At 37.2% G+C, this 24860-nt stretch overlaps 2 protein-coding genes and 1 pseudogene across 2 annotated transcripts; 1 reads left to right on the top strand and 2 right to left on the bottom strand.

The window, feature by feature from the left end:
* The first annotated feature begins 9221 nt into the window (after positions 1–9221).
* FRO8 (ferric reduction oxidase 8) lies at positions 9222–12465 on the top strand. Its single transcript, XM_089628546.1, has 8 exons — positions 9222–9473; positions 9541–9634; positions 9719–9895; positions 9994–10231; positions 10394–10721; positions 10938–11196; positions 11295–11965; positions 12058–12465. The coding sequence occupies exons 1-8, from the start codon at positions 9317–9319 to the stop codon at positions 12249–12251; spliced, it is 2118 nt and encodes a 705-aa protein (XP_089484672.1). The 5' UTR covers positions 9222–9316; the 3' UTR covers positions 12252–12465.
* Positions 12466–12633: 168 nt separating this feature from the next.
* On the bottom strand, positions 12634–15414 carry LOC149383494 (Concanavalin A-like lectin protein kinase family protein). The gene is made up of 2 exons (XM_089628547.1): positions 14122–15414; positions 12634–13653 (listed from the first exon to the last, which is right to left on the bottom strand). The coding sequence occupies exons 1-2, from the start codon at positions 15282–15284 to the stop codon at positions 12801–12803; spliced, it is 2016 nt and encodes a 671-aa protein (XP_089484673.1). The 5' UTR covers positions 15285–15414; the 3' UTR covers positions 12634–12800.
* Positions 15415–16589: 1175 nt separating this feature from the next.
* Positions 16590–17087, bottom strand: LOC149383493 (adenosylhomocysteinase pseudogene; annotated as a pseudogene).
* Positions 17088–24860: the final 7773 nt, after the last annotated feature.

Genomic DNA, 24860 nt, shown 5'->3' with positions numbered 1-24860 from the left:
TAAAATAAAAACGCCATTAAAAATGTTAAAATCTCGCTGTCACTGTAGCGTATAATCCAATAAGCTGTTGACATGTGGGAATTGAATATATAATAGTGTTCCTTTTTCAAACGCCAATAAAAGATTTACACCAAGCCACGCGGCAGCCACACGGCGTTTTGTGGTTGGGTTAGAGTTGTAATGGCGTGCAGAATTTGAACGCAATTAAAAATGTGTTTAATTTATTTTTAACTCTCAACAAATACATAACGCACTCCATTAAAAAAAATATCGCACTCTACCATACTCTGAAACACATGCCCAGACCAAGCGACTCCGACTCTCCGCTGCACATCGCCACCGGGTCTTGACGCTGCTTCTCGTCGCTATTCGCCGTCGCTAATCTTCTACGGTCGCGCTCCTCACCGATGGCCCAAAAGATTGTCAAACACTCTGAGATTAAGCGACGAACAGTCCGACTCTCCGCTGCACATCACCGTCGGGCATCGACGCTGCTCGTCGCCGTCATTCTCCGTCGGTTATCTTCTATGGTCTCCGCTCCTCTCGGATAGCCCAAAATATTTTCAGGACCGGCCTGCCACAATAGAATCAAAGGTTAGGGTTTTTATTTTATTTTATAAACTTTCATGGTTGAATTATTTTGTAAAGGAAATTAACCTGTTTTGGAATGTTTATGTAGTGATTTTCGTAGTATCTCGGCCCTTTCTGAAAAATTCCAACCCCAATTGGCCATGGGAAATCCATGTTGAGTTTTTTTTTTTTTTTTTCCAATATACTATGTTTTCCGAAATTGGTTGAGGCTTAAGCATGTTTTTCAATTTGTTATGTTTTTCTACTAGTGTGTGCGTTTGATTCGGGTGCGTTTGTGACAATTTTGCAATGGTTTCGTGTATTTTCTCTGAATTTTTGGTGTTATTTTTTTTTTCAGATTTCAAGAAGGAACCGAGGTCGCTGAATAGAGAATTGTTGCTATACGATTTGGAGCTCACCGATTGCCTGGTCGATTGTTGCTATATTTCGACTTTTCAAATCTCTCTCTTCTCTCTTCTGCTGAGGAAATCGCTTAAAATTTTCGATCATTGCTCCAGGTATAAACCTTTAAATTCGAGTACTTGTACTAAAAAAAAGCGTTTAGAAATGGTCATTTTCTGTTTCTTCTCTCAAATCTCTTTACGTTTCTCCTCTCTTAAAGTTGAAAAATGGTCATTTTCTGTTTCTTCTCTCAAAAGTTGTAAACTCGGTAATTTCATTTAGAAATATCTTAGTAGATGTTAGCTGCATATATAATTTTGTCTTTCATAAGCATTGGTGTTTAATTCTGAAGCTTATATTATCACAAGTTTTGAGTATTAATTCGGAGAAGAAATTAAACATCGGTTCTTTTGTTGTTGAAGCTTTCAAGCTCATCGGCGGTTATGAAGAAGAATAGGACAGTGAAGAACTCTAAAGAAGAGGAATATATGAAGAAGAAGAAGAAAAAGAAGGAGACGAAAAAACCGAGTGTTGATGTCTCTTCAGAAAGCGACGACGATACTTACACACTTAGTGTTGACTCTTATTCGGAATCGGTTGACTTCGGAACTGACAACAGACAAAGCCTCGACGACTCTGAGAGTTTGTCGAAATCAGAGGATACCGAGACGGACGATCACGGCGGCGATGATTCAGAACCCATCAAACTCCGGCGAGCCATGTCGATTACTAGGTTGGGGTTCTACAAGATAATGTTGGGACAAAGACCTGTCCCAAAATGTGCTTGTAAGTCTAACTCATTTTATATTAGTCATTTTATATAGATAATGTTGGACTGGGTTTGAACAGCTTATAAATTAGTTTATCTGATCCATGAATAGCAAGTTATCTGATATGGATAGGTAGAGAAAGTTTATCCTTTTCCTTCATTTCTTGAATGGAAGTTTATAAATGTGAATATTACTTGTTTGCTCTTTGTTTGTCTGTTTTCTTTTAAATATGATTGGTAGATAATGAAGTTATAGTATTTTTTTAATTGCATGGTGTGAGAGAGATTTGAGGGCAGATTATGTCTCAATATTTAATTATATTTTTTTGTTGGTTTTATTAATTGAAAGCTGTGATATTTGTGTTTGCCTTAATGTAATTACACAATCCGAGCCCGATGCAGGAACTTCCGGAGAAGTTTGTGTCGTTACACGGCGCAAGTCTGCCGAGCTCGATGCTCCTTAAGACTCACTCTGGTCTTGAATGGAATGTCAAAGTGGTCAAAGGCCACGGAAGAATCTGGTTGCACAAAGGATGACCAGATTTTGAGGGAGCACTACCGCTTGGAGTTCGGACACGTGCTGAGTTTCCAATATATCCCAAACTCCGCTTTCAAAGTCTCGATCTTCGACCGATCAACTTGCGAGATACACCATTTTCGGCAAGCTCCTAGCAAGAGAGCGAGAACTCCTGATGGTAATTCCTTTCTCTCCCCGCTCGGTAATCAGAATTTTAATAACAAGCTTATAGCTAGGGGGTTATAAATGAATATACTAAGATGTTGTGATATTTTGATAATAGTTTGCTATAGAAAAGTTAGAAGTTATAAGATATGAGTGTCTTGATTTCCATCATTTTGTAATTCCTTCCTTATAAATGTTACTAAAATATCAGCTCATTACAGTTTTGTGTTTTGTGTTTTTATTTTATTTTAACAGCTACCAGGAAAAGGTCTAGATCATGTTCGTGCGGCTGCTGACATTGGCAGAATTTTTAATGGCGTTTAAAAAATGAAGGCCATTAAATGTCCCAGTGTTCACGTGGCTGCTGAAATGGCAGCACTTTTAATGGCGTTTAAAAAAATGAAGGCCATTAAATGTCCCAGTCCACGTCGTCACATTTAATGGCGTTTTTTCATTTAAGCGCCATCGTAGACTTTTAATGACGCCTCTTTTAATGGCGCTTATAAAGTGTCATTAAATATATTTAATGGCGCATTTGAACGCCATTAAAGGCCTTTTTTCTACTAGTATATGACTGATATAAGAGAGATAATTTTTTTTGTTACCAAAATACCAAAAATTTTGTTTTTAATGTTGATTTCGTTTTTCATTTTTTGTAATGGTTAAGGTTTAGAGTTTTACATCAAATATATATTTTTTTGGGTCTATTAAAAAAATAGTCAATTTACATTAGTCAAACGTTTGATAAAAAGTTTAGGTAAATAACCACTTTTATATACCAAACGTTGGATATTTACCTAAGATTTACATATGAAATGACTATTTATTTAAGATTTACTAAACATTGGCTATTTAGCAATGCCAAACGTTTAAGTTGACTATTTTCCTCATTTTTTTTTTCCATTATGTAAATAGCCATATTTACAGTTTGACATTACTAAATAGCCAATATTTTGTAAATCTTTGGTAGATAGCCACTTTCATATATTTACAGATGTAAATCTTAGTTAAATAGTCACTTCTGTATATTAGGCCACGTCACCTTTATGATTATTTATCTAAGATTTGCGAAACATTAGATATATAGAAATTCCAAACGTTTTAGTTGGCTATTTAGGAAATCAAGTGGTATGTCAAGTTAAAAATATAATTTTAAGGTATTCTTTTTAAGCTTTTTCAAATATGAAAGTTTTTTGTTTTTTTTTTAAGATTTATCGACATGTTGTCCATAATTTTTTAAAATATCAATAAATATCCAAATAATTTGATAATTTTCTGGATGTTTCTTATACACAACAATGTTCAAAATATCGGGATATATCAGTGATATATCGCCGATATATCATTTTTTGAAGAGTCTCGGTAAAATATCCGTTATAATCGTTTTATAAATATCGTTAAATTATCGATGATATATCGATAAAATACCGATATTTTTTAGTAGTTAAAAAATCCAAAATATAGACAAATATCGAAAAAATATCGTCCAAATTTGAAAATATCGTTTTCTTTGTTTTTTTTTTTTTTTTTCTTTATTTTTTTTTTATTTCTTATTATTTATATCTTTTACTTATTAATTTTACTTAGTATAATGATATTATCCATATTTCCTTATTATATTTTATAATACATATAAATATATGTATGACAAATAATGTATTATATATATATAATATCGATACTAATAGACTAAATAATTAAATATATAATACTATTTCTTTTTATTATTTTAAAGAATATTTGTAATGTAGTAGAAAAATAAAACAATTTTTTTGAAAAAAATTATTTTATTACATTTTTTAATATTGAGAAAGTAATGTAAATATTAATAACGTATATCTATAAGAAAAAAGTATAGGTATATTTTAAATTTGATTGTTTTATTAGAAATTTTAAAATATAAATAGTGGTATATATTTTATTATATTTTGTTATAAGATTTTTGTCGGTATATCCGTAGATAATCGATATACCATCGATATATCACCGATATAATCGGTAGTCGGTATTAAAATTGTTATAGAATATCTGTCGATACTCGATATATCCGTAAAATCATAACCTCGGTATGAGTATCGGTATCGATATTTTAAACATTGATACACAATTATAAAGTATGAGCTAAACCAATGCCCAAGTCAATGACCATGGAATTTTCAAATTTACCTACGATCCCTTTTTTTTATGATACCTTCATACTCTTGATTATATCACATTCTCTATGTACATTTCCTTTTTTACTTTTAAGCCTATGTATCTGTCTAAAAAAATATGAGTTCGTTTCTAAACTCGCCGACGATAAAAGAAAAATAATATTCGTTAAATAGTTATAATCTCAAGAATATTTTTGTTTAAATATCTATTTCATGAAGTATTTTAAAAATAAATTAAAAAGGAGGTATTTAGGGTATTCTGTGTACCTTTCGGTTTTACTGACATTTGTAGGCTCCGTTTCAAACTTGGAAAATAGGAGGGAAAGGAATATGAAATCCCTCCTATTTTCCTTTGGTTGTTTGGATTGAGGGAAAATATGATGAAAAAAGAAAGTAGGAGGGAAATTGAGAGAGAAAATGTATAACTAAAGTGGAGATTACATTTTCTCGGAAAAATTGGATGGAAAATGAGAATCCCTCCAAATTTGACTATGTGGAGATCACATTTGTGTGTATCTTCCTTACTTTTCTCTTAATTTTCCCTCATACTTTCCATAACTTCCAAACACAACCTAGAATTTTGATTTTACCTCTTGTTTTCCCTCATATTTTCGTTTTGCCTTGTATTTTTATTTTTCCTCTTATTTTTCGGATTTCAAACGGAGCCGTAAGGTCTATACTTTCTACTCACGTGATATGTCTTACTTTGGATAGGGGTGAATCATGCTGCTCTAATCAATAGAATGAGAGGACTACATAAGTTTTATCATTTGCCTCATATTGATCACGAGTAAATGGCGGTATAAATACTTAATATTTTCTGTTTTATACATTTATATACTCAATCTTTATTTTTACAGCATAAAAACCTAATATATTGTTTTAATTGTACCGTAAGCTATTAAACTTAGACAGGAAGACACGTGATAGCCCCCGAAAAAAAATGAGTATATAATTGTATAAACTTGAAAACATTAAGTATTTATATCGCAAAAAAAATGAATGAATGTGTAAATGTATGAAACTAGAAATATTAGATATTTATGCCACAATTTTCTCTATTGATCCCTAGATAAAAATCAGGGCATAATGTCGTTACACTAATGTCAATCTCATTATAATTTTAAGAAAAACACTTTTTATCAGAAAACATTTCGTCTAAACCTTCAATGAAGAATTCCAAAACTCTCACAGTCTCATGTAAAGCTTTGTCACAAAAAATTATTCAATGTCATGTCATGATTTTGCATTCCACTCCAAGAGATATGACAAAAGAGAATGCCATGGTGAATTAAACTGTTATTTCATTAATTAATGTTTTCTTGCTGGACCAAAATTCCACCATCTTTAAGTTTATGGACAAAAAAAAAAATCAGAAAGAAAAACGATTTTGACTGATCGATGACATGATCCAAATCAATAAAACAGGTAACAAGTTGCATATGTACATAATTACATTCATAGTTTTATACCTCTTTATGTCACAACACAACCATTATGTTGGAATATTGGAAATGTGATTTCACAGTTTGAAGCCATGTGTATCAGTATATAAAAAAAAATAAAAATTAAAGGGCTGCGGACTTAAACCTAGCTATATTGGAAGGAATTGGAAGTGCCACTTCCAATAAAGTGTTTCCAATAAAGTGTGTTCAATTTTTTTTTTTTTTATCGGAAGTGACATTTCCGTTAGGTAATTTGGTGTCTTCCATTACTTAACGGAAGTGAAATTTCCGTTTCTTAATAGAAATTAGCATTTTCGTTAATTCTCATTAAGTAATAAAAAAATCAAATTTAAATGGACTAAAATATTAAAATTTTTAAAAGAAAGTACTAATATGTAAAATAAATTTCATCTTTATTAATAACTTAAAAAAAATTACAACAAGATTATGAGTAAAACATTACAATAAGACTACATTTCATTAATAGTGATGTTTAGAAAGTTTATATTAAAATTATCAACAAGATCAATGTTCACAAATGTTTGTTGAGAGCGTTGTTCGTGATGACACCAATCTTTGTAAACGGTGAGTGCCTCGATCATTTCAGGTTTCAAACTTTGCATTCGATCGCCAATGTTGCGACACCGTTGAAACCGAGATCGAATATGTACGTCTCGGGCCATCTTGGATAAGATCGGAAACATATTTTCACGTTGCCACCACCGTGCCAGCAAGTTTCATCGTGAAGATGTTCGGCAATTTTTGTAACACTATGTATCGTTAAATATGATGTGGGTGTGTAAATGGCGGACAATGTACATGTTTCATCGTAAAAATCGTGAAGAAAATGAGTAAAGCACTTATCTATTGTGATGTCTACTTCGGTTATGTCATGGCCTCCGTTTCTGTTCACGTGTAACCTCTACATATCTATCGGCCAAGAAGAAATTCAACATTAAAAAATGTTGAGTTCCACCTAATCCTATTATCGGTGTGGAATTGCCTCTTGTCAAGACTGTTAAATAAAAAACACCTCTTGAGGTCGTTAACCCTCTGGTTTGAATAGTTTATCCAAGCTATGACTTCTCTAATCTTACTGATACAATCGTCGAAATGCCTAAACTCGGCTTTCACTATGAGGTTTATGATATGGGTAGCACACTTTTGGTGTAAAAGAAACTCTTGATTGGGTATCTTAAGGCGTAAAGCTCTCACCATGACGTCGTTGTTGGTGGAATTATCTAGAGTTATTGAGATGATTCTCTCACGAAAGTTCCACTCTTCTATTATATCTAGAAGGATACCTAGTATGACTCATCTGCTGTATGACTACCATCTATTCTTTTAAAGGCTATGATCCTCTTGTTTAGATTCCAAGCCTCGTCGATGTTATGAACTACAATAGACATGTAGTCCATTTTGGCATTCTCCGACCATATATCAGAAGTGAGTGCTACGTTAAACCGAGTAGACATGAACCAGGCTCTAAGTGTGTCTTTTTTCCTTAAAAACAATTCAAAATTTCTTTTCGAAGAATTTTTCTTTTAACAATATTAATACCAAGAGCTAGATAATGCACAAATCTACCAAAGTCTTCGCTTTCTACGTGAGAAAATGATTGGTCAGTAAAAACTATGTATTTAACAGTTCTTTTCTAAATTCAACGGGATCGTGGGTACTTACCTAATATGAAGAAGATCCGGCCTTGATGCATATCTTGTAGTGTTGGCGCAACGAGGAAGTACCATGAGAGGAAGAGTCGGCTTTAATGAGCTTCCCGCATTTGCTACATAGACCCTTCTTTCCTTCATCATCGTGGATCTCCTGAAAGTATTTTCACATTTCGGAACGTGATTTTCTTTTCTTCTTCGGTTGTTGAGGTTGTGGATTTTCTTCTTCGATCCGATTCACGGGAACCTCGATGAGAACCACTGTGAGATGATGACTGTTGATGTCGATTTTTGGATCGATCAACAATCACAAATATTAAGTGTATGAAATTTATTTTATCGGGGTTTCAGAAGACGTCGTATAAGAAACTGTTTAAGGATAGCCAGACATTTTCAAAAAACAAATCAAAACTATATAATATAAATATTTGTATAGAAAATAACTATATAGTATACAAATATCAATCAAAACTATATAATATAAATATTTTTATAGATAATAAATATAAAACTTTAATTTTAGATTTTTTTTTACAATATAGAGTAAAAACAATTTGTTAAGATAATAACTATAAAACTTTAAATTCAAAACTATAATTTTAGAAATTTAACTATATATTATAAATTAAACTTATTATAAAAATTTATATAATATAAACTTAAGTATGTAAAATATATCAAAAGTTTGTAGAGAGGAATGTAGATTGTAGAGAGCATTGCGAAGGTTGAGAGTGTGAGTTGTGAAAATTGAAGAAAAATGAAGTGTATTTATAGTGTAAAATGAAATAGGGATGAAAGTGTAAAAAACTGTAATATTTTTTTAACGTTCATTTTCTCTCTTCAGACCCAACGTTCACAAATTTGCAACGGCTACTATCGGCACTGTGTCTTCCGACACTTCCTCTTCCACTTACGACACATATCAGAATGTCCTCTGCCATTTCCGCCTTATCGGCATGCGGAAATTTCCGTTAGGCACGAGGATGACACGGAATTCCTTCCTTCCGTCTGCTTACGAACTGATTGTTTGGATGAGAAGCGGATAGTCTATTTTTTCTTTATGTTAATTAACGTGTTTTAAGGTATATATATATATATATATATATATATATATATATATATATATATATATATATTATTACTAATTTGAATTATAATAAATAGTCATGTGTGTAAAATACTAAAATCTTGACTGCACAATCAAATAAAGCCAATAACAAAATATATGTACGAACTTATACAAACTTAAATGAACTAAAATTAGCTCCTAAACAATATTCAAAGTTTGATGATGTTTAAGGAGCCAATAATTTACATATTCAATTAATATTCTATAGCACAAAATTACAATCTTTATTTGGCAGAACGCACTTTAATAGTCTGATATCCAAGCCGGCCATGTGGAAACGGGGTTGAAAAATAGATAGGCACTTGTGAAGAATATAAGGTGGGACTAAATTAAAAAGTGGCCTTTGTAGTGTCAACTTTATATGAACTTTGAATAAGAAAATCTTTTTAAATAGAGACCTTTCACATGCAAAAAAGGAATTCAAAAAACAGCATTAGAAAAAAAAATTAAGACTTTCTCTATCTAACCTCTAGGTTAAGTTTAGAGAGAGAGAGAGATGGCACAAACTATTATTCTGAGTGTTCTAAAAATAGTTCTGATTTTACTATGTTCTGGTTGGGTTTTTCTCTGGGTTCTCAAGCCTACACGGATGTGGACAAGGAAATGGAAAGAAGCAGAAGATGTTCTTAGACCTAGCTTCTTGGGGTATTATGGTAAAATCACAAACCCATAAATAATTTCTTACCTTTAAAAAAAATTTAATTTTTACTTTTTTTGCAGGTCTGGACTTTCTTGTGTTTACATTCCCTGTTATTTCTGTGGCTATACTTGGATCAATATACACGAGTCTGAAGCTGAAGAAGCCAAAAATAAGGTAAATAAATATCATATCAATATGGCCGTTGTTCTGAATAGCTTGTCCTGTAAGTTATTAACAAGCTTTCTGTTGAATTATTAGGAAAGCGATTCCTTGTCTGTCAAATCCAGTGATTGTGAACACACTTGTGGGGACTTTGTCTGCAATGGAAATCCTTTCACTTTCCCTTTTCGCTGTCTTCTTGGCGTGGACTTACTACACCCGAATCACCAACGATTTCAAGAAGCTGGTCCCGATAAAAACACTCAGCCTAGAAACGTGAGTAACAAGTAATCGAAATAGAAATGCTTCAAGTCTTGAGAAAAAAAAAAGAGAAAGAGAGTAGAATAATGGTTGAAGCTTTGTTACAAAATCAGGTGGCAATTGAAGTATCTGAGAGTGGCGACTCGGTTCGGGCTTCTATCGGAGGCTTGCCTGGCTCTGCTTCTTCTGCCAATCTTGAGAGGGCTTTCGGTTTTTAATCTGATAGGAGTCCGATTCGAAGCCTCTGTGAGATATCATGTCTGGCTTGGGACAGCCATGATTTGCTTTTCCACTATTCATGGCTTGAGTACACTGTTCATTTGGGGTGTCAGCCATCACATTCGCGACGAGGTAGTTTAATAATTACAGCTTATTTTTAGCATTTTTCCTGCTTCTAAGAACAATGAAGGTTTGGTGCAAAATATCTGATACTTACGGAACTTTTATGGTTACCCAATTTTCGCTTAGGATTTTTCTCATATGCCGATAATTTTTTTTTTCTTATGGGGGCAGATTTGGAAATGGCAGCCAAAAGGTCGAATATACTTGGCCGGGGAGATGGGTCTAGTTACGGGGCTAGTGATTTGGATCACATCTCTTCCTCAGATAAGAAGAAGGAAATTCGAGATCTTCTACTACACACACCATCTCTATGTAGTCTTCCTTGTGTTGTTCTTGTTCCACGCCGGGGATAGGCACTTCTACTCGGTTTTCGGCGGGATTTTCCTCTTCGGACTCGACAAGCTGCTCCGGATTGTACAGTCTAGACCCGGAACGCACGTTCTCTCGGCCAAGATCTTTCCTTGCAAAGCTATTGAACTCGTTTTGCCTAAAGATCCGGGTGAGTTTCTCTAACAAGGTTTATGAGGACATGATACGAGCTTTCGGTCTAAATAGCCCGAGGCGAGAACTTAGGTTACTGAACATTGAAATTGGGTAGCTAATAGGATTTATAAGATCACGAGTCACTCGTATCACTGTCTGTTATGATACTTAGCTTGGTACCAGAGCCCAATATGATCAAATGAGCTTAATAGACACACAATTGAATTTGCAGAGTTGAAGTACAGGCCAACGAGCATGGTGTTTGTGAAGATACCGAGGATATCAAAGCTTCAATGGCACTCTTTCAGCATTACTTCAATCTCAAGCGTTGATGAACACACAATGTCTGTGATCGTCAAGTGTCAAGGCTCGTGGACAAACTCTCTCTTCGAGATGATAAACGCCGAGCTCAAATCGGGTTCCGATACCACAAACGCCATAGCAATCGCAGTCGAAGGTCCTTACGGACCCGCCTCAACAAACTTTCTCGGGTACTAATATCAACATTTACTTCCCCTCTTTTTTTTTTTTTTTTTTTTTCTTTAGTACTCTTTTGTCATATTTTTTTCTAAGTACTTTTTTTTGGCAGATATGACAATTTGATTCTTATCGCTGGAGGAGTCGGAGTAACCCCGTTTCTTAGCATCGTTCAAGAACTCGCTTCTTCCCCGAAAAACCCAAGAATCGAACTCATTTATGTTGTGAAAAAGTCCCAAGATATCTGCTTACTGAGCTCAATCTCGCACCTTCTCTCTCACCAACCGTCCGAGCGATTCGATCTCAAGCTGAGAGTCTACGTGACTCAAGAGATTAGATCTGGTACGACGCTGAGAGAGCTACTAAACAAATTCACCCACGTCGAGACCGTACGATTCAGAGCCGAAGACAGTTCGATTCGCACGATAGATGGCCCCGAATCTTTCGGCTCCATGGCTTTCTTGGCCGGGCTTTCCTCGGTCTCAGTCCTCTCCTTTCTCATCTGCTTTAACCACGTGTTCGCGCCGAGCTTGAACGGGAAGTCAATGAAAGAAGCGAAAGAGAAGACTCCTTCTTCAGTCGTTGATCTCGTGATCATAGGCTCATTCGTCGCGGCTATGACAGTCGCGACCTTGGTCGCGGTCATTCTGAGACGGAGGAGATCCAAGAGACGATCCTCTCCTCAGGGAAGTTCGGTCGAATCTCAACAGGGAAGTTCGGTTGAATCGGGGTTCGGTTTAGAGAGGCATGAACTGCATTTCACAGGAAGGCCCAACTTTCAAGGTACTTCTTACTTACTCTTGGCTTATACTCTTTCTCATTGAAGTTTGAGCTTTTTTTTTTGCCTTACCTTTTATAACTTTTTTTTTAATCAGATATCTTAGAGGAGTTCGAAAGCGAGGCCAGTGGGTCCGACATTGGAGTGCTGGTCTGCGGGCCAGAGGCGATGAAGGAGTCGGTGGCGCGGTCTTGCCGGAGAAATTCTCGGTCTTTCGTCAACATTAGTTCCGAGGCGAAGAAGATGAAGAAGACTAGTTTCAGCTTCCACTCTCTTAGCTTTGATCTATAGAAACGGACGATTTATGGAAATAGCCTGATCACCACTGAATGGATAAGATCATGCAGTACAAGTACTGTTTGGAGAAACAAAACAAAGAAAAAAAAACAAAAAGTAGTACTAGTACTGAATACTGATACTATTCTGAGATTGGCGACTCAACATTCCCAGGCATAAATAAGATGGAAAAAGGGATAACAGCTATAATTGAAGCATGTGGTACCAACTTGTTCGTCGTACCTTGTAAATCATAATCATAATCATCTGATATCCATTCCACCAATCAACACCATGTATTTGCAATTGGCTCCACAGTCCACACCAGCTTGAATTCTAAAATGAACTCATCTCCAAGGAAGAATCTAATCATAACTTTATCACCTCCTAATTGATATAAATAAATAAATAACCCCATCTCATAACAAATGCCGTTGCATTCAAGCATTGATAGAAAAATAGTATATCATGTGAGAAAACTTTAGGCACCTAACTCAAATAAACTATATACAATACACACACACAAATAATTCTATGTATAATATAATTTAACTCTTCCTTTCATCAACCAATGGCCGCCGCGGATTGCCCGGTCTCTCCGGCAGCCAAGGCGGACAAAACATCACCGGGAGCGGCGGCGACCCCTTCCCCCAACAAAACGGCCAAAACCTCCGTCATCGTCGGCCGGCGAAGCGGGTCCGGATGACAACAAGCCAGCCCCAACTTGAGCACCACCTCGACCTCCTCGGGCCCACCGCCAGAACCATCCCCCTCGAGCCTCGGGTCGATCGCGTCCCTGACCCGTCCCGCGACGTACAGATCCCTGACCCAGTCGACGAGCACGGCCTCGTCCTCGGGCGCGTCCATCTCGATGGGCCGCCTCCCGCAGGCCACCTCGAGCGCCACCACCCCGAAGCTGTACACGTCGCTGGCCGCGGTGGGCGCCGCGGAGCTCGCGAGCTCGGGGGCCATGTACCCCAGCGTCCCCACCACGCGAGTCGTCCCGGGGGCTTCGCCGTGGCCGTACAGCTTGGCCAGACCGAAGTCCCCGAGCCGGGCCCGCATGTCGGAGTCCAGCAAGATGTTGCTGGACTTGACGTCGCGGTGGATCACGACTTGGTCGTAGCCCCCGTGGAGGTACGCGAGGGCTTCGGCCACGTCGGAGAGGGCTCGGCGCCGGAGCCGCCACGGCATCGGCGGTGGGGGTGCGGCGGAGCGCTTGAAGATCAGTTGGCTGAGGCTGCCGTTGGGCATGTAGTCGTAGACGAGCATGAGGAGGCCCGAGTGGTTGCACCAGCCTCGCATCGGGACTAGGCTTTTGTGTTGGAGCCGGCCCATGGACGAGATCTCCGCCATGAATTCTCGGAGCCCTTGCTTCGACTCGTGGCTCACGCATTTCACCGCCGCGTCCCCGGCCCTGTGCCCGACCCAGAATACACAGTCAGCATCTAAATTTTATTACAATCATACTCTTAAAAATAAATTATTCAGTGGTAGTAATCGGTGGCGGAGCGAGTACTTACAGTTACGCGGGGCGAATTTGATTGCTAAACGAATATTCTAAATTTTTATACGGAGTGTGTAAGAAAATAAATTATTCACGAGGCATATATGAAAAAATAATAGCTAAAAATAAAATAAAATAAAAAAATTTATTGTACAAATTTTAATTTTCACCCTTATCCTTAGCTGGCTCATATATTGAGTTATCACCTTTGGGAAGAGGGGTTCATTTCTTGTAGATCCTATAATTAAAATTTTGTAAGACTTGTTTGCTAGTAAAACAGGGTATTCCGGTGTGAATGAAAAATAAAACTAATCATGGAATAAACGGCAAAGAATAAAATACGAGTAATATATTGATTTAGAGTCACCCCTATATTACCTGTACACCTTCCCGAACCCGCCGGTGCCGATGAGATTCTCGTCGGAAAATCCATTAGTAGCCTTACTGAGTTCCTCGTACTCATACCGATGCGGCCAATATTCCATCTCCCACTCCTCGATCTCTCCCTCTTCTCTCTCTTCCTTCCTCCGCCGGCGCCAGAGAAGCCAGAAGGCAAGAAACGAAGCAGCAGCGAGAAAAATCACCGCCGCGGCGGCGGAGATTCCGGCAATCGCGGCGGGAGGGAGAGAGGACGGGCTAGGGTTTCGAAAAACCGGAAGACCTGTGGTATTGATCTCCCTGGCAGGACCTGAATCGCTGAAGCTCCAAGCGAGGATTCTCCGAACCTCGACCCACTCAGTCTTCGACGCCGAGAATCCGATGAACATCTCCTCGGATAGATAGTCGGCGATCATAGGGCTCGAGTAGCTCAGAGTCGGGATTCTCGGCCGCGGAAGACCAGCCGGAGCGACGGTGACGGTGAAGGAGAAGCTTACTCCGTCAAAGTCGATCCAAGCCCTAACGTTGCCTCCGTCGCGCATCGCGACGGGGACGAAGCCGCCGGAGGCGTTGAAGTACCCGGCGGTGCTGGAGTTGACGGACTCGAGGTTGTTTAGGTTAACACCGATGTGATTGCCGTCGATGTCGTTGAAGTCGGTGTTTCTTCCGGTGTCGAATTCGACTGCGACGAGCGGCGAGACCGACGGCGTGGTGGCGTTTGAGAAGAGGCCGAAGTATTGGCCGGCGAGAGTTCCCGGCGGCAGGGAAGACGAGTTGGAGAGGAAGAAGCAGAGGCCGAATCCGGGGCTCGTGGCGATCTCCGGCAAGATCGAGAACACGAACGAGGTCGAGAACGAAATCGCCGATGCGGCGGTGGAATTGTTACTCCGGCGCCGGAGAACGGGAATTCTGTTCGGGTAAATTGCTCGGCCGACGGAGAATTGGTTGGAGTCGTTTACGAGGAGCACGACGGAGTTTTCGAAGCTTGCGTCGTTGATGAGAGTTATGGCGGTGCCGTTGGAGTTCGGATCGAAGGGGTTGAGGAGAAAGTTCAGCGCCGTGGACGACGGAGCTCCGGCGAGGAGAGAAAGGATCGCGAGAAGGAAGAGAGACAGTGGTCTTAGGGTTAGGGTTTCGGATTCCGGTGATCGGAGAGAAGCCATGATTTTGACTGGTCAAAGATTGTTACCCGGTTTTGGATTTTGATGATAACATGGTTGATGAAAATGAAATACAATACAACTGGAAATTGAATTTTTGTTTAATTTTATAATTATATTTGTATTAAATTGGGTCTCAAGGCAGCCATATGATTAGGTGGGAACATCTTCACGGATCTTTCAATTAATTTATTTGTTCAACAAGGAATTAAAAAATACATTTTGAGAAAGAGACGGTTGGGCTGTGTAATATCATGTACGTACGTGCTTAATAAAAAAAAAAAATACGCTTTGAAGCGAATCGTAAATACTAATATGCAGTGGATTTCTTCAGTGGTTTTGACTTGTGACATGTGATCTTGAATTGGGTTTATATTTGTTGAGCAAAAAAAATTTGGGTTGATATGTTTCTTTTTTTGTTATTTATAATAGGGATTAATTCATTTTTTACCCCCTGGACTCGTACCTCGATTTCATTTCACCCATGGACTCGGAATTGTTGCAGAACTAATCTCAAAACTTAGACACGTGTTACAACTTGCCACTTCCGTCAGTATTTGGACGTTAAATTTAATTTTTTGATGACGTGATATCAAGGATAGTCTCACATCGACTGGGTATTACGATCGTGGGCTCTTTATAAGGCTTGTGGGTTACTCCTCTAATTGTCAAGCTTGGTTTTAAATGGAACCCCACACCTTTAAGATGGTATCAGAGCGGGGCCCATTCTCGATTGTGGGCTACCTGATCGGGCCTATACTTCACGCTTCCAGTGTCTGTGTCAATGTGTGCCTGTTGCCTGTGCGCGTGAGGGGGTGTATCAAGGATAGTCTCACATCGACTGGGTATTACGATCATGGGCTCTTTATAAGGCTACTGGGTTACTCCTCTAATTACCAAGCTTGGTTTTAGATGGAACCCCACACCTTTAAGACGTGACAATATTTTAAATGATATAATATTATTTTCTATTATTTTAAATACTTTTAATATTTAAACAGATTAAATAATTAAATATTTTTTTTATTATCTCTCCTCTCTCTCTCTCTTTCTTTTCTTCTTCCTCTCCTGGTTCTCCCCCACACGCACACCTGCAACATCTTCCTCATGAGTATACTCCATCTGGTCACCAGAAGCCGCGGTGAACTCGTCAGAGTCTCGTGTGACATGCACGGGTTTGTTTCTCTCTCTCGCCCCATAAACCCATTCTTCTTGTCTAAAAATTGTTTGGACCGCAGGACTCGAGCTGTACAAAAGATCATTGAAACTCTGAAGACAGAAGAGCAGTTTGCGATGGTGGTTTCGTCGCTGAAGAGATCCGGCGGGGAAACTCATATCTGGTTCATTTCTGACCTTGCTCTTGGTGACGGAGTCGTTGACGTTAATGGCGGGGAAGAGAAGAGATCCGGTGAGCTCCATCTGGTAAAGCCTCTTGACACCGGTGGTAGTCTCCTCCGAGACTCCGACGAGGCGTTGCTTCATCTTCATGTACCTGTGCGGGTCGGTGGCGAGTCCGTCGCGAATAATGGTGAGAACGATGTGAAACTCAGGGTTGTCGGTGGAGCTCGGATCCGGAAGGACTCCGGTGGCCTCGAAGACCTCCTCGGCCTTGACTCCCTTGTGGATGAGCAGCGTGGCGTCGCCTCCGTCGTCGACGATCAGATCTGGTCCGCCGCCGGGACCCCAGTCCAAAGCCCTCTCTGTGCACCACCAGTACTCCTGGAGAGTCTCTCCCTTCCAGGCGAACACGGCGGCGGAGTCTCGGGCGATCGCCGCGGCGGCGTGGTCCTGAGTCGAGAAGATGTTTCAGGTGTGCGCGTGGGGGAGAACCAGGAGAGGAAGAAGAAAAGAAAGAGAGAGAGATGAGAGATAATAAAAAAATATTTAATAATTTAATCTGTTTAAATATTAAAAATATTTAAAATAATTGAAAATAATATTATATCATTTAAAATTTTACCACGTCATCAAAAAGTTAAATTTAACGTCCAAATACTGACGGAAGTGACAAGTTGTAACACGAGTCTAAGTTCTGAGATTAGTTCTGCAACAATTCCGAGTCCAGGGGTTGAAATGAAATCGAGGTACGAGTCCAGGGGGGGTAAAAAAAGAATTAATTCTTATAATAATAATACCTGTCTAATTCAGGTACTTATCTTAAAAAAAAAAACACTTTGGGCTTGTTTATAAAGAAGCAAAAATATGTGTTCGGCTTTGGTTTTTCTTTTGGATAAATGTTTGATTTTGGTGAGAGATATTTGGGCTGTACAATCTTGTCATCTAGTTGACTTTGAGAACATTTCATTTATGACATAGACCATTTCGTTTTGACTTTAAAGAGGAATACATTTCCTTCACTCCACAGCACAAAAGAAAAGTATAATAAGTTATTTCCTTCTTACCTTTTATTATTATTATTTTTATCAGCTTTCTCCTTTAATTGTCAAACGAAGTGTTAATTCCTTTTTTTATATAGATTTTGTGGTTTGATTTTTGTTTTTTTTTTTCTTTCTAAAGAACATATTGCCGTGATTGACTATTATATTTGATTTGAAACAGTTATATATAGTATCGAGATTAAACTTTAAAACATGAATAATTTTTTTTTTATCAATTTAGTTTTAGGAATACTTAGGTTTTTTTTTTACCCGAACGGATATTGCAAAATATTTATTAATAAATTTCACATAGGGCAGATCTACACATATAGTTTCAAGGACTTGTAATTGAGCGAGTGATCCATCTTATTTAGAAGATCCGTTGACATATTAACCTCGCAAAAAATATGGACGATTTCGATATCTTTCAAAATATCCATAGCAAAGTGTCAATAAGAAGCAAAAGTCCAAGGAGAACAAGCGTTACTATTAAGCGTTACAACCATGATTTTAGAGTCACACTCAGTGAGTGATCTTAATATCTTTTAACCAACGAGAAAATAGCGGAATTTTTCAAATAATACTTTCTACTGCAGATTCAAGGGAAGAGTTCACGTTAATGAGACCAACATAGCTAGCAATATAGTGATTATTAGCATCGCGAATGATACCACAAGCAACCTCTTGGGCACGTTGAACAATTTCGTTAATTTTCCATTTCAATCCACACCAATGAGGTTTCCAACAAGCCAAGTTGATAGACAAGGATCAATATCTTCCATGCTACATCAAAGCTAGCAAATGTGGGCGTTGAGAAGGTTTAAAAGAGCATTGTTGTTTATTTTCATTCCTTCATGGATTCATGGAGACGCTAGCATCTACTCTTCAACTCCCACAACACAAACATAACGCATCACATGGACTTTGAACCAAGAAGCAAAGAAGAGTGAAATGGTCATTTCTCTGTTCGTATGATACGATGAAGGATGACTCTGAAGAATCTCCGGGTAGTTAAGGCAACATCACCAATGAAGAAAATGTGGGTAATTATCTTACATTAATTAAATGCTACTTTACCCAAATTTACATTTTTCTTTCATCTAAATCTTTGTCGCGATTAGTTTTAAGCTTCTTGGAGCATGCTTCTAAGACTTTGGGTAAAGTAGCATTTAATTAATGTAAAATAATCACCAATTAAGCCGAAGAACCATCTAGGGAATTATTTTCCAAAATTTGAATCAAAATTGACAATTTAAAATTCTTGAGAGGCCGGTCTATTTAGAATTTGTATATTTTATATCTGTGTTTTCGTAATTTTTCATTCTATTTACTTCACGATGGGCTGAGAAAAGTGCCACATTTCTCTATCCCTAAGCATTTAGGTAGATCATGTGGCCCAACCCAAGAAGTCTCTTTGACTAACCCATCCCAACAAGTCTCTTTGACCAACCCAACCCAACCCAACAAGTCTCTCTGACTGGCTTCTCAAAAACAGTTTTTTATTTTTTATTTTTAGGGATTCTCAAACACAGTTAAGCAACCTCATCACAAAGTTGACTATTCGAATTATTGAACTATATATGCATTGATGGTTGTCAAAGGATCTAGTAGGTCAAATTTGAACGTCTTTCAACTTTTGCATGAGGAATTCTCTTTTGTCTATTTCTTTGCCCCATCCTCAAATAAAATTAAATGCTCAATAAATAAATAAAATGTAGCATTTTAATAACAGAATTATGATGAATTGTATTTTTTTTTTAGTAAAACCTTTGGGCAACATGAGTACATGACCATAGCTTTTCATTCACTAATTAAAGTCTCATTAAGAGTTTTATGTGAAGTATGACCTAGTCTCTCTAGATGACAAAACCTCCTATGACTTAGATGACCTCATTCGGAAAGGCGGTAGTGTAATCCATACAGAGCACATAAAAATGTTCAGTATTAAAGTTGAAAGGCTATTCTTGGTAGTTTATACTTAAATGTTTAATGTAATTGATTCCTTCAAGAAAATATGATTGTAAAAATCATGTTTAAAAAAACATCACATGTAATTGTTGACACAAATAATGATTTATATCATCCTCTTTAATTTTCTTTGAATTACGCAATATATGTCAGCAAATCGAATCATTAGTAGCTCTTAAACTCTACTGTAAAATAACAATAATAATCATGAACTCGGTCAATAAATAAATAATTTTAATGAGTCAAGTAGTTTTAGAGATAGAAATTTCCGAAGCCGCTCTCATTCAAAATAAGTTTAATGTATATGGGAGTTGGGGACATATCTCTTGACTTCGAGGCCGAATAAGCTCAATGGGTCAACAAACGACAACCCTAACATCTTCATGGCGTCTCTCACTAGTCACACACATAAATGAATTTTATGCCAATTCATTGCATGACTTACTACTTCTCGAATGTAAGAGAATTATGTGAGGTATGACTTATTAAAGACATTGAAAAGGAAGAGACCTTCCATTTATGTCCCGACGGTTTCTTATTCCCAATTTATATAAGGCTCATAGAGGAAGGTGTCGAGGGAGGTTGAATTTCTCTAAGAAAATATACCAAAAGATTTTAAATCCAAATGGTTATAAAAATTAGAAATTGCTTAATTTGCCACCAATTTCATAATATTTTCCCATTTTCTACCAAAACGCTAATTTTTCCCAAAATGCCACCATCTATGTCAACAATGTTAACATCTATGTTTGCTCTTCACTATTAGATGTCAACATTGTTAATATAGATGGTGACATTTTGGGAAAAATTAGTATTTTGGTGGAAAATGAGAAAATGTTATAAAATTGGTGGCAAATTAGGCAATTTCTCTATAATAATTCACGATTTCTGGCTATTTCTTGTTGTCTATTTTCTCACAGCAAAAATAAGTATTTGATTTATGGATTTGTTCTATTTTAAAAAATTTATTTTCTATATAAAATATCCTACATAATACAAATCATCCAAATAAAAAATTCATCTAAACACCTGCCCTAAGTTGCTTAAATTATAGCCGGTCTAAATACTGATATATATATTTTTACCACATAATTAGTCCAACTCTAGACCTTGTCAGATTGTTGAATTCTATATGATTGTACTCCAAAGAATTTTTGGACGAGATTTTCAACAATCCAATAGTGAAAACAATAAGTCGGGTCTTCATTTAACCTACATGAATGAACTACCAATATTTTCTTTCTTTATACGTATATGTGTGTGTTTACAGAGGAATTGGTCGCTATTTGATCAAAATATTGTGTTGACCCTCAATTTGTTTGCCATATTCAACAACAATCCTTATTTCATGAAGTAAAAGGGGATGATTTTATTGACTTCTCAGTCACCCAAAAAACCAACCGTGCAAAACCGCATGCTTGTTTCAATTTCCAAAGTCACTCTAATCGGAGAGATTCGATTCCATCATCGTTGGGAAGAATCTCTTTTGTCTGACGTGGCTGAACCTTCCGAAGAACAAGCCTTGGCCACTTGGGAAAAGCTTTGACCGTTTTAGACTTTTCCACGCAAACCTTCCAAATCCTAATTTACATGGGACGAATTCGGAATCTATTTGGGAGGACCCATCATGATTAACAAAAAAAAAACCCCTCAAAGAATGTATCAATAATTATAATTAATTGGCTTTAATTATGTTTTTAATTATAATTCAGGGGGGCTAATGTCCCCTTCCTAATTACATGACTTTGTGTACTTAGAAAATATCACTTATTCGATCCAAACATTTGAATAAACGGATCAAGTAAACTAATAACAATGTTTTACATCGCTAGTCTAAATATAGAATTGTGATTTTCGATCCTCTAGTACATAAACCGGGTTGCACGGTGGTTTAAATTAATCTTGCAAACTTTGCATGACGGTTTTTAATCATCATGTAACTCACAATTGTAAAATTTTGTACGAAGATCTTTTCAACCGTCATTTACAAATTTTAATTTAAAATAATCTAGAGTTCGCAACAATATACACCACGGTCTTTAAAAAACTGTTGTGCAATTGATTTTTTTTGCGGCGAACATTTGAGTTCCCGCGAAATACTCCAACTTTTGAAGCGTTCTTGCACGACGACATATTGTAAAACTTTCTCGAAAACTTTCATGTATTTGGGTTATGCTATGATTTTTGAAACAAGTGTATAAAAGTAGTAAAGCGTTTTAAAGTTACTCTGTTTATTTAACATTTCTCAACAATTTTTGAAGAACCGTCATGCAATGTGTGTTAAGGAAGGCATTACATGAAATAATTAGCGGTAGGGAAGCTAATTAAGGAGGCTTATTAACTTAACACTTTTTCTAATTAAAAAAAATGCGTGACAACCTTCAAGAACTTAATAAGTTTGTGTGAATTTACCTCCTTTATATGAGGGCATTAATTCAATCTCTAAAAACAACAAAATGTCTTAATTATTATGGTTTTAAAAAATTCTTTGTACTTTGTGCTTAAATAGTCAATGTAAACTAGTTATATATGTTACAATTATTATGAATTATATTCTTATCTATCCACTTTTAATATATTTCACACATAAAATATTAAGCTTTAATTTTATCTTATGCCTCTCTCAAACCATATTTTTACATGATATCCCTTCGAGATAGATGCCTACTCCATTATTAATGATAAACACTAGCGACAGCATACCTTCCTAAGCTTTTAAAAATTAAAATGTTTATTTTTAATTTAGAGAAAATGGCGACAAAAATACCAATTGTTTTCGTCTTTATACAGTTTGCAACCTATTCTTTTTTTTTCATCGGCGAAAATACCAAATGTTTACTTTTGGTGTCGCCGTTACTACCAATTTTAAATGGACGGTCTGGATTCATTTTTAAAATAAAAACCCCTATATTCAGGTGATGTTTATTTGATTCATTTTTAAAAATGAATATAATAAAATATTTTATTAACTAACATAATAAAAAACGAGTTATATCTCTATTGTTATATCAACTTTATTAAGAAATATTCCCAAATTCTCAAAATCGAAATCTATAATCGAACGTAATGGCTGAAGAGCGTGGAAGTGATGGTGAAGATGATTTCGAACTGGGTGAAGAAGAGTACGAAGACAACGGAGAACACGAGGTCGACCTTCAGAACACGACCCATCCTCAACAGTGGTGGGCCACCGTGAACGAAGCCTGTAACGTCGGCGATGATGGCCAACAAGACTCGGATGGTTCATGGGAGGAGAGCGACTTGGATAGTTTGTGTAGCGACGACGACGTCCAGGCTCGGAGGGGGAGGAGCCGGAATGGGTTCAATCCACAGTCAAGGTTTGAGAATTTCAAGTTCAAAATCGGAATGGAATTTCCAACCATGACTCATATGAAGAATGTTATGAGAGAAGTCTTTATTCAAAACGATAGGGATTTTAAGTACGTATTCAATGATAGTCAAAGAGTGCGAGCAAAATGTAGAGGCAAAGGGTGTAGGCGTGTTTTATACGCCAGGGTGAAAAATATTGATTACAAGACGATTAGGATTAATACCGTTATAGACGAGAACGATTGTGGCATAGTTTTTGATAACACGCGCGTGACAAGCCAGTGGTTAGGAACACATTTCTTGGAGCAATTTAGGCTAAACCCGAACATGGACTACTCAAGCTTCAAGAGTATGGTGTGTGTGCACAGAAATTCAGCAACGTGTCCAATACCATGTTTTATGGAGCAAAGAAGATCGCAAGAGATGTGTTAGAGGGGTCGGTGAAGGATCAACATGCTATTCTAGAGGATTACTGTAAACAATTGACATCCACTAACTCAGGTATTTGTTTCAGATTAATAAAATACCTGATTACGTAATGTATTTTGTTTCAAAATCTGATTACGTTGTGTGTTATAGGTACAACTGCTTTGCTAAAGACAACTCTTGATCACGGGAAAAATGTGTTCATGTGGGTTTACATTTGCTTCAAAGCGCGCAAAGATGGATTTAACAAGGGATGTAGACCACTGTTAGGCTTTGACGGATGTTTTCTAAAAGGATATTGCAAAGGTATGTTGCTGGCTGCTATAGGTATTGATCCAAATAATTCTCAGTATCCAGTAGCATTTGTAGTGGTTGAGAAGGAAAATACCGAGACTTGGACATGGTTCATGAAACTTCTACACGAGGATCTTCAAGTTGAGAATGAAGCCAGGTTCACAATGATGAGTGACAGGCATAAATGGTTGGAGAAAGCTCTAGGTGATGTTTTCCCTGGTTCGGAGATTAGGTTTTGTGTTCGACATTTGCATGCGAACTTTAAGAAAGAGCATAGTGGATTGTTGTTGAAACAGATGCTTTGGTCTTGTGCACGAGCAACAACAAAAACAGAGTTTGCAAACAAGATGAATGCATTGAAACAAGAAGATGTCAAAGCACATGCGTGGTTATTGAAGACGGATCCGAGAGAGTGGAACAAGTCACACTTTAGATCAACAGTGAAGTGTGACATGCTTTTGAATAATATGTGCGAAAGCTTCAACGCAGCTATTATGCATGCTCGAGACAAGCCAATTGTCACACTCCTCGAGAAGATCCGCGTTTGGTTGATGTGCCGTTTTGCAACAAAAAGAAATGATGTTGAGAAGTGGCATCATCCAATTGGCAAGCGGATAATGGGGATCATTGAAAAACACAAGGGTGTTGCAAAACATTGTCAATCGACACTAGCATGTACACATTAGCATAATCCAGTTTTTATTGCATAAGTGTAGTGCTAGCATAATCTGTTTTTTGCTTTTTGAGGCCTCATCTGCCTTGGTATCTTTCGACTTCGTCATTGAAGATAAAACCTAAAACAAATCAAGTCACCAAATTTCAACAACTTCAAGATCAAATACAATCCGGGAACAAAAAATACATCAATAATTCAAGACCAAAATACATCAATAATTCAAGGAATAATTCATGCAATAACACACAAATACACATAAACACACACTCGCTCAAACACAAACATTGAGAAAATCTCTAACTTTTTTATTCATATCCATACAAACTCTGTTGAACCAAGAACTTCAAATATCAACCCAATACACTAATCAATAACAAAAGAGCCCGAAACCCTAAATCAACGAATCTGAGGTTAAATTTATTCATATCCATACAAACTCTGTTGAACCAAGAACTTCAAATATAAACCCAATACACTAATCAATAACAAAAGTGCATGAATCCCTAA

The sequence above is a fragment of the Urtica dioica genome, chromosome 10 (genome assembly GCF_054948205.1).
Source record: "Urtica dioica subsp. dioica isolate 48M chromosome 10, U.dioica_male_clone48M_v1_H2, whole genome shotgun sequence".
Lineage (NCBI taxonomy): Eukaryota > Viridiplantae > Streptophyta > Magnoliopsida > Rosales > Urticaceae > Urtica > Urtica dioica.
This window is presented reverse-complemented; position numbering and strand designations above follow the sequence as displayed.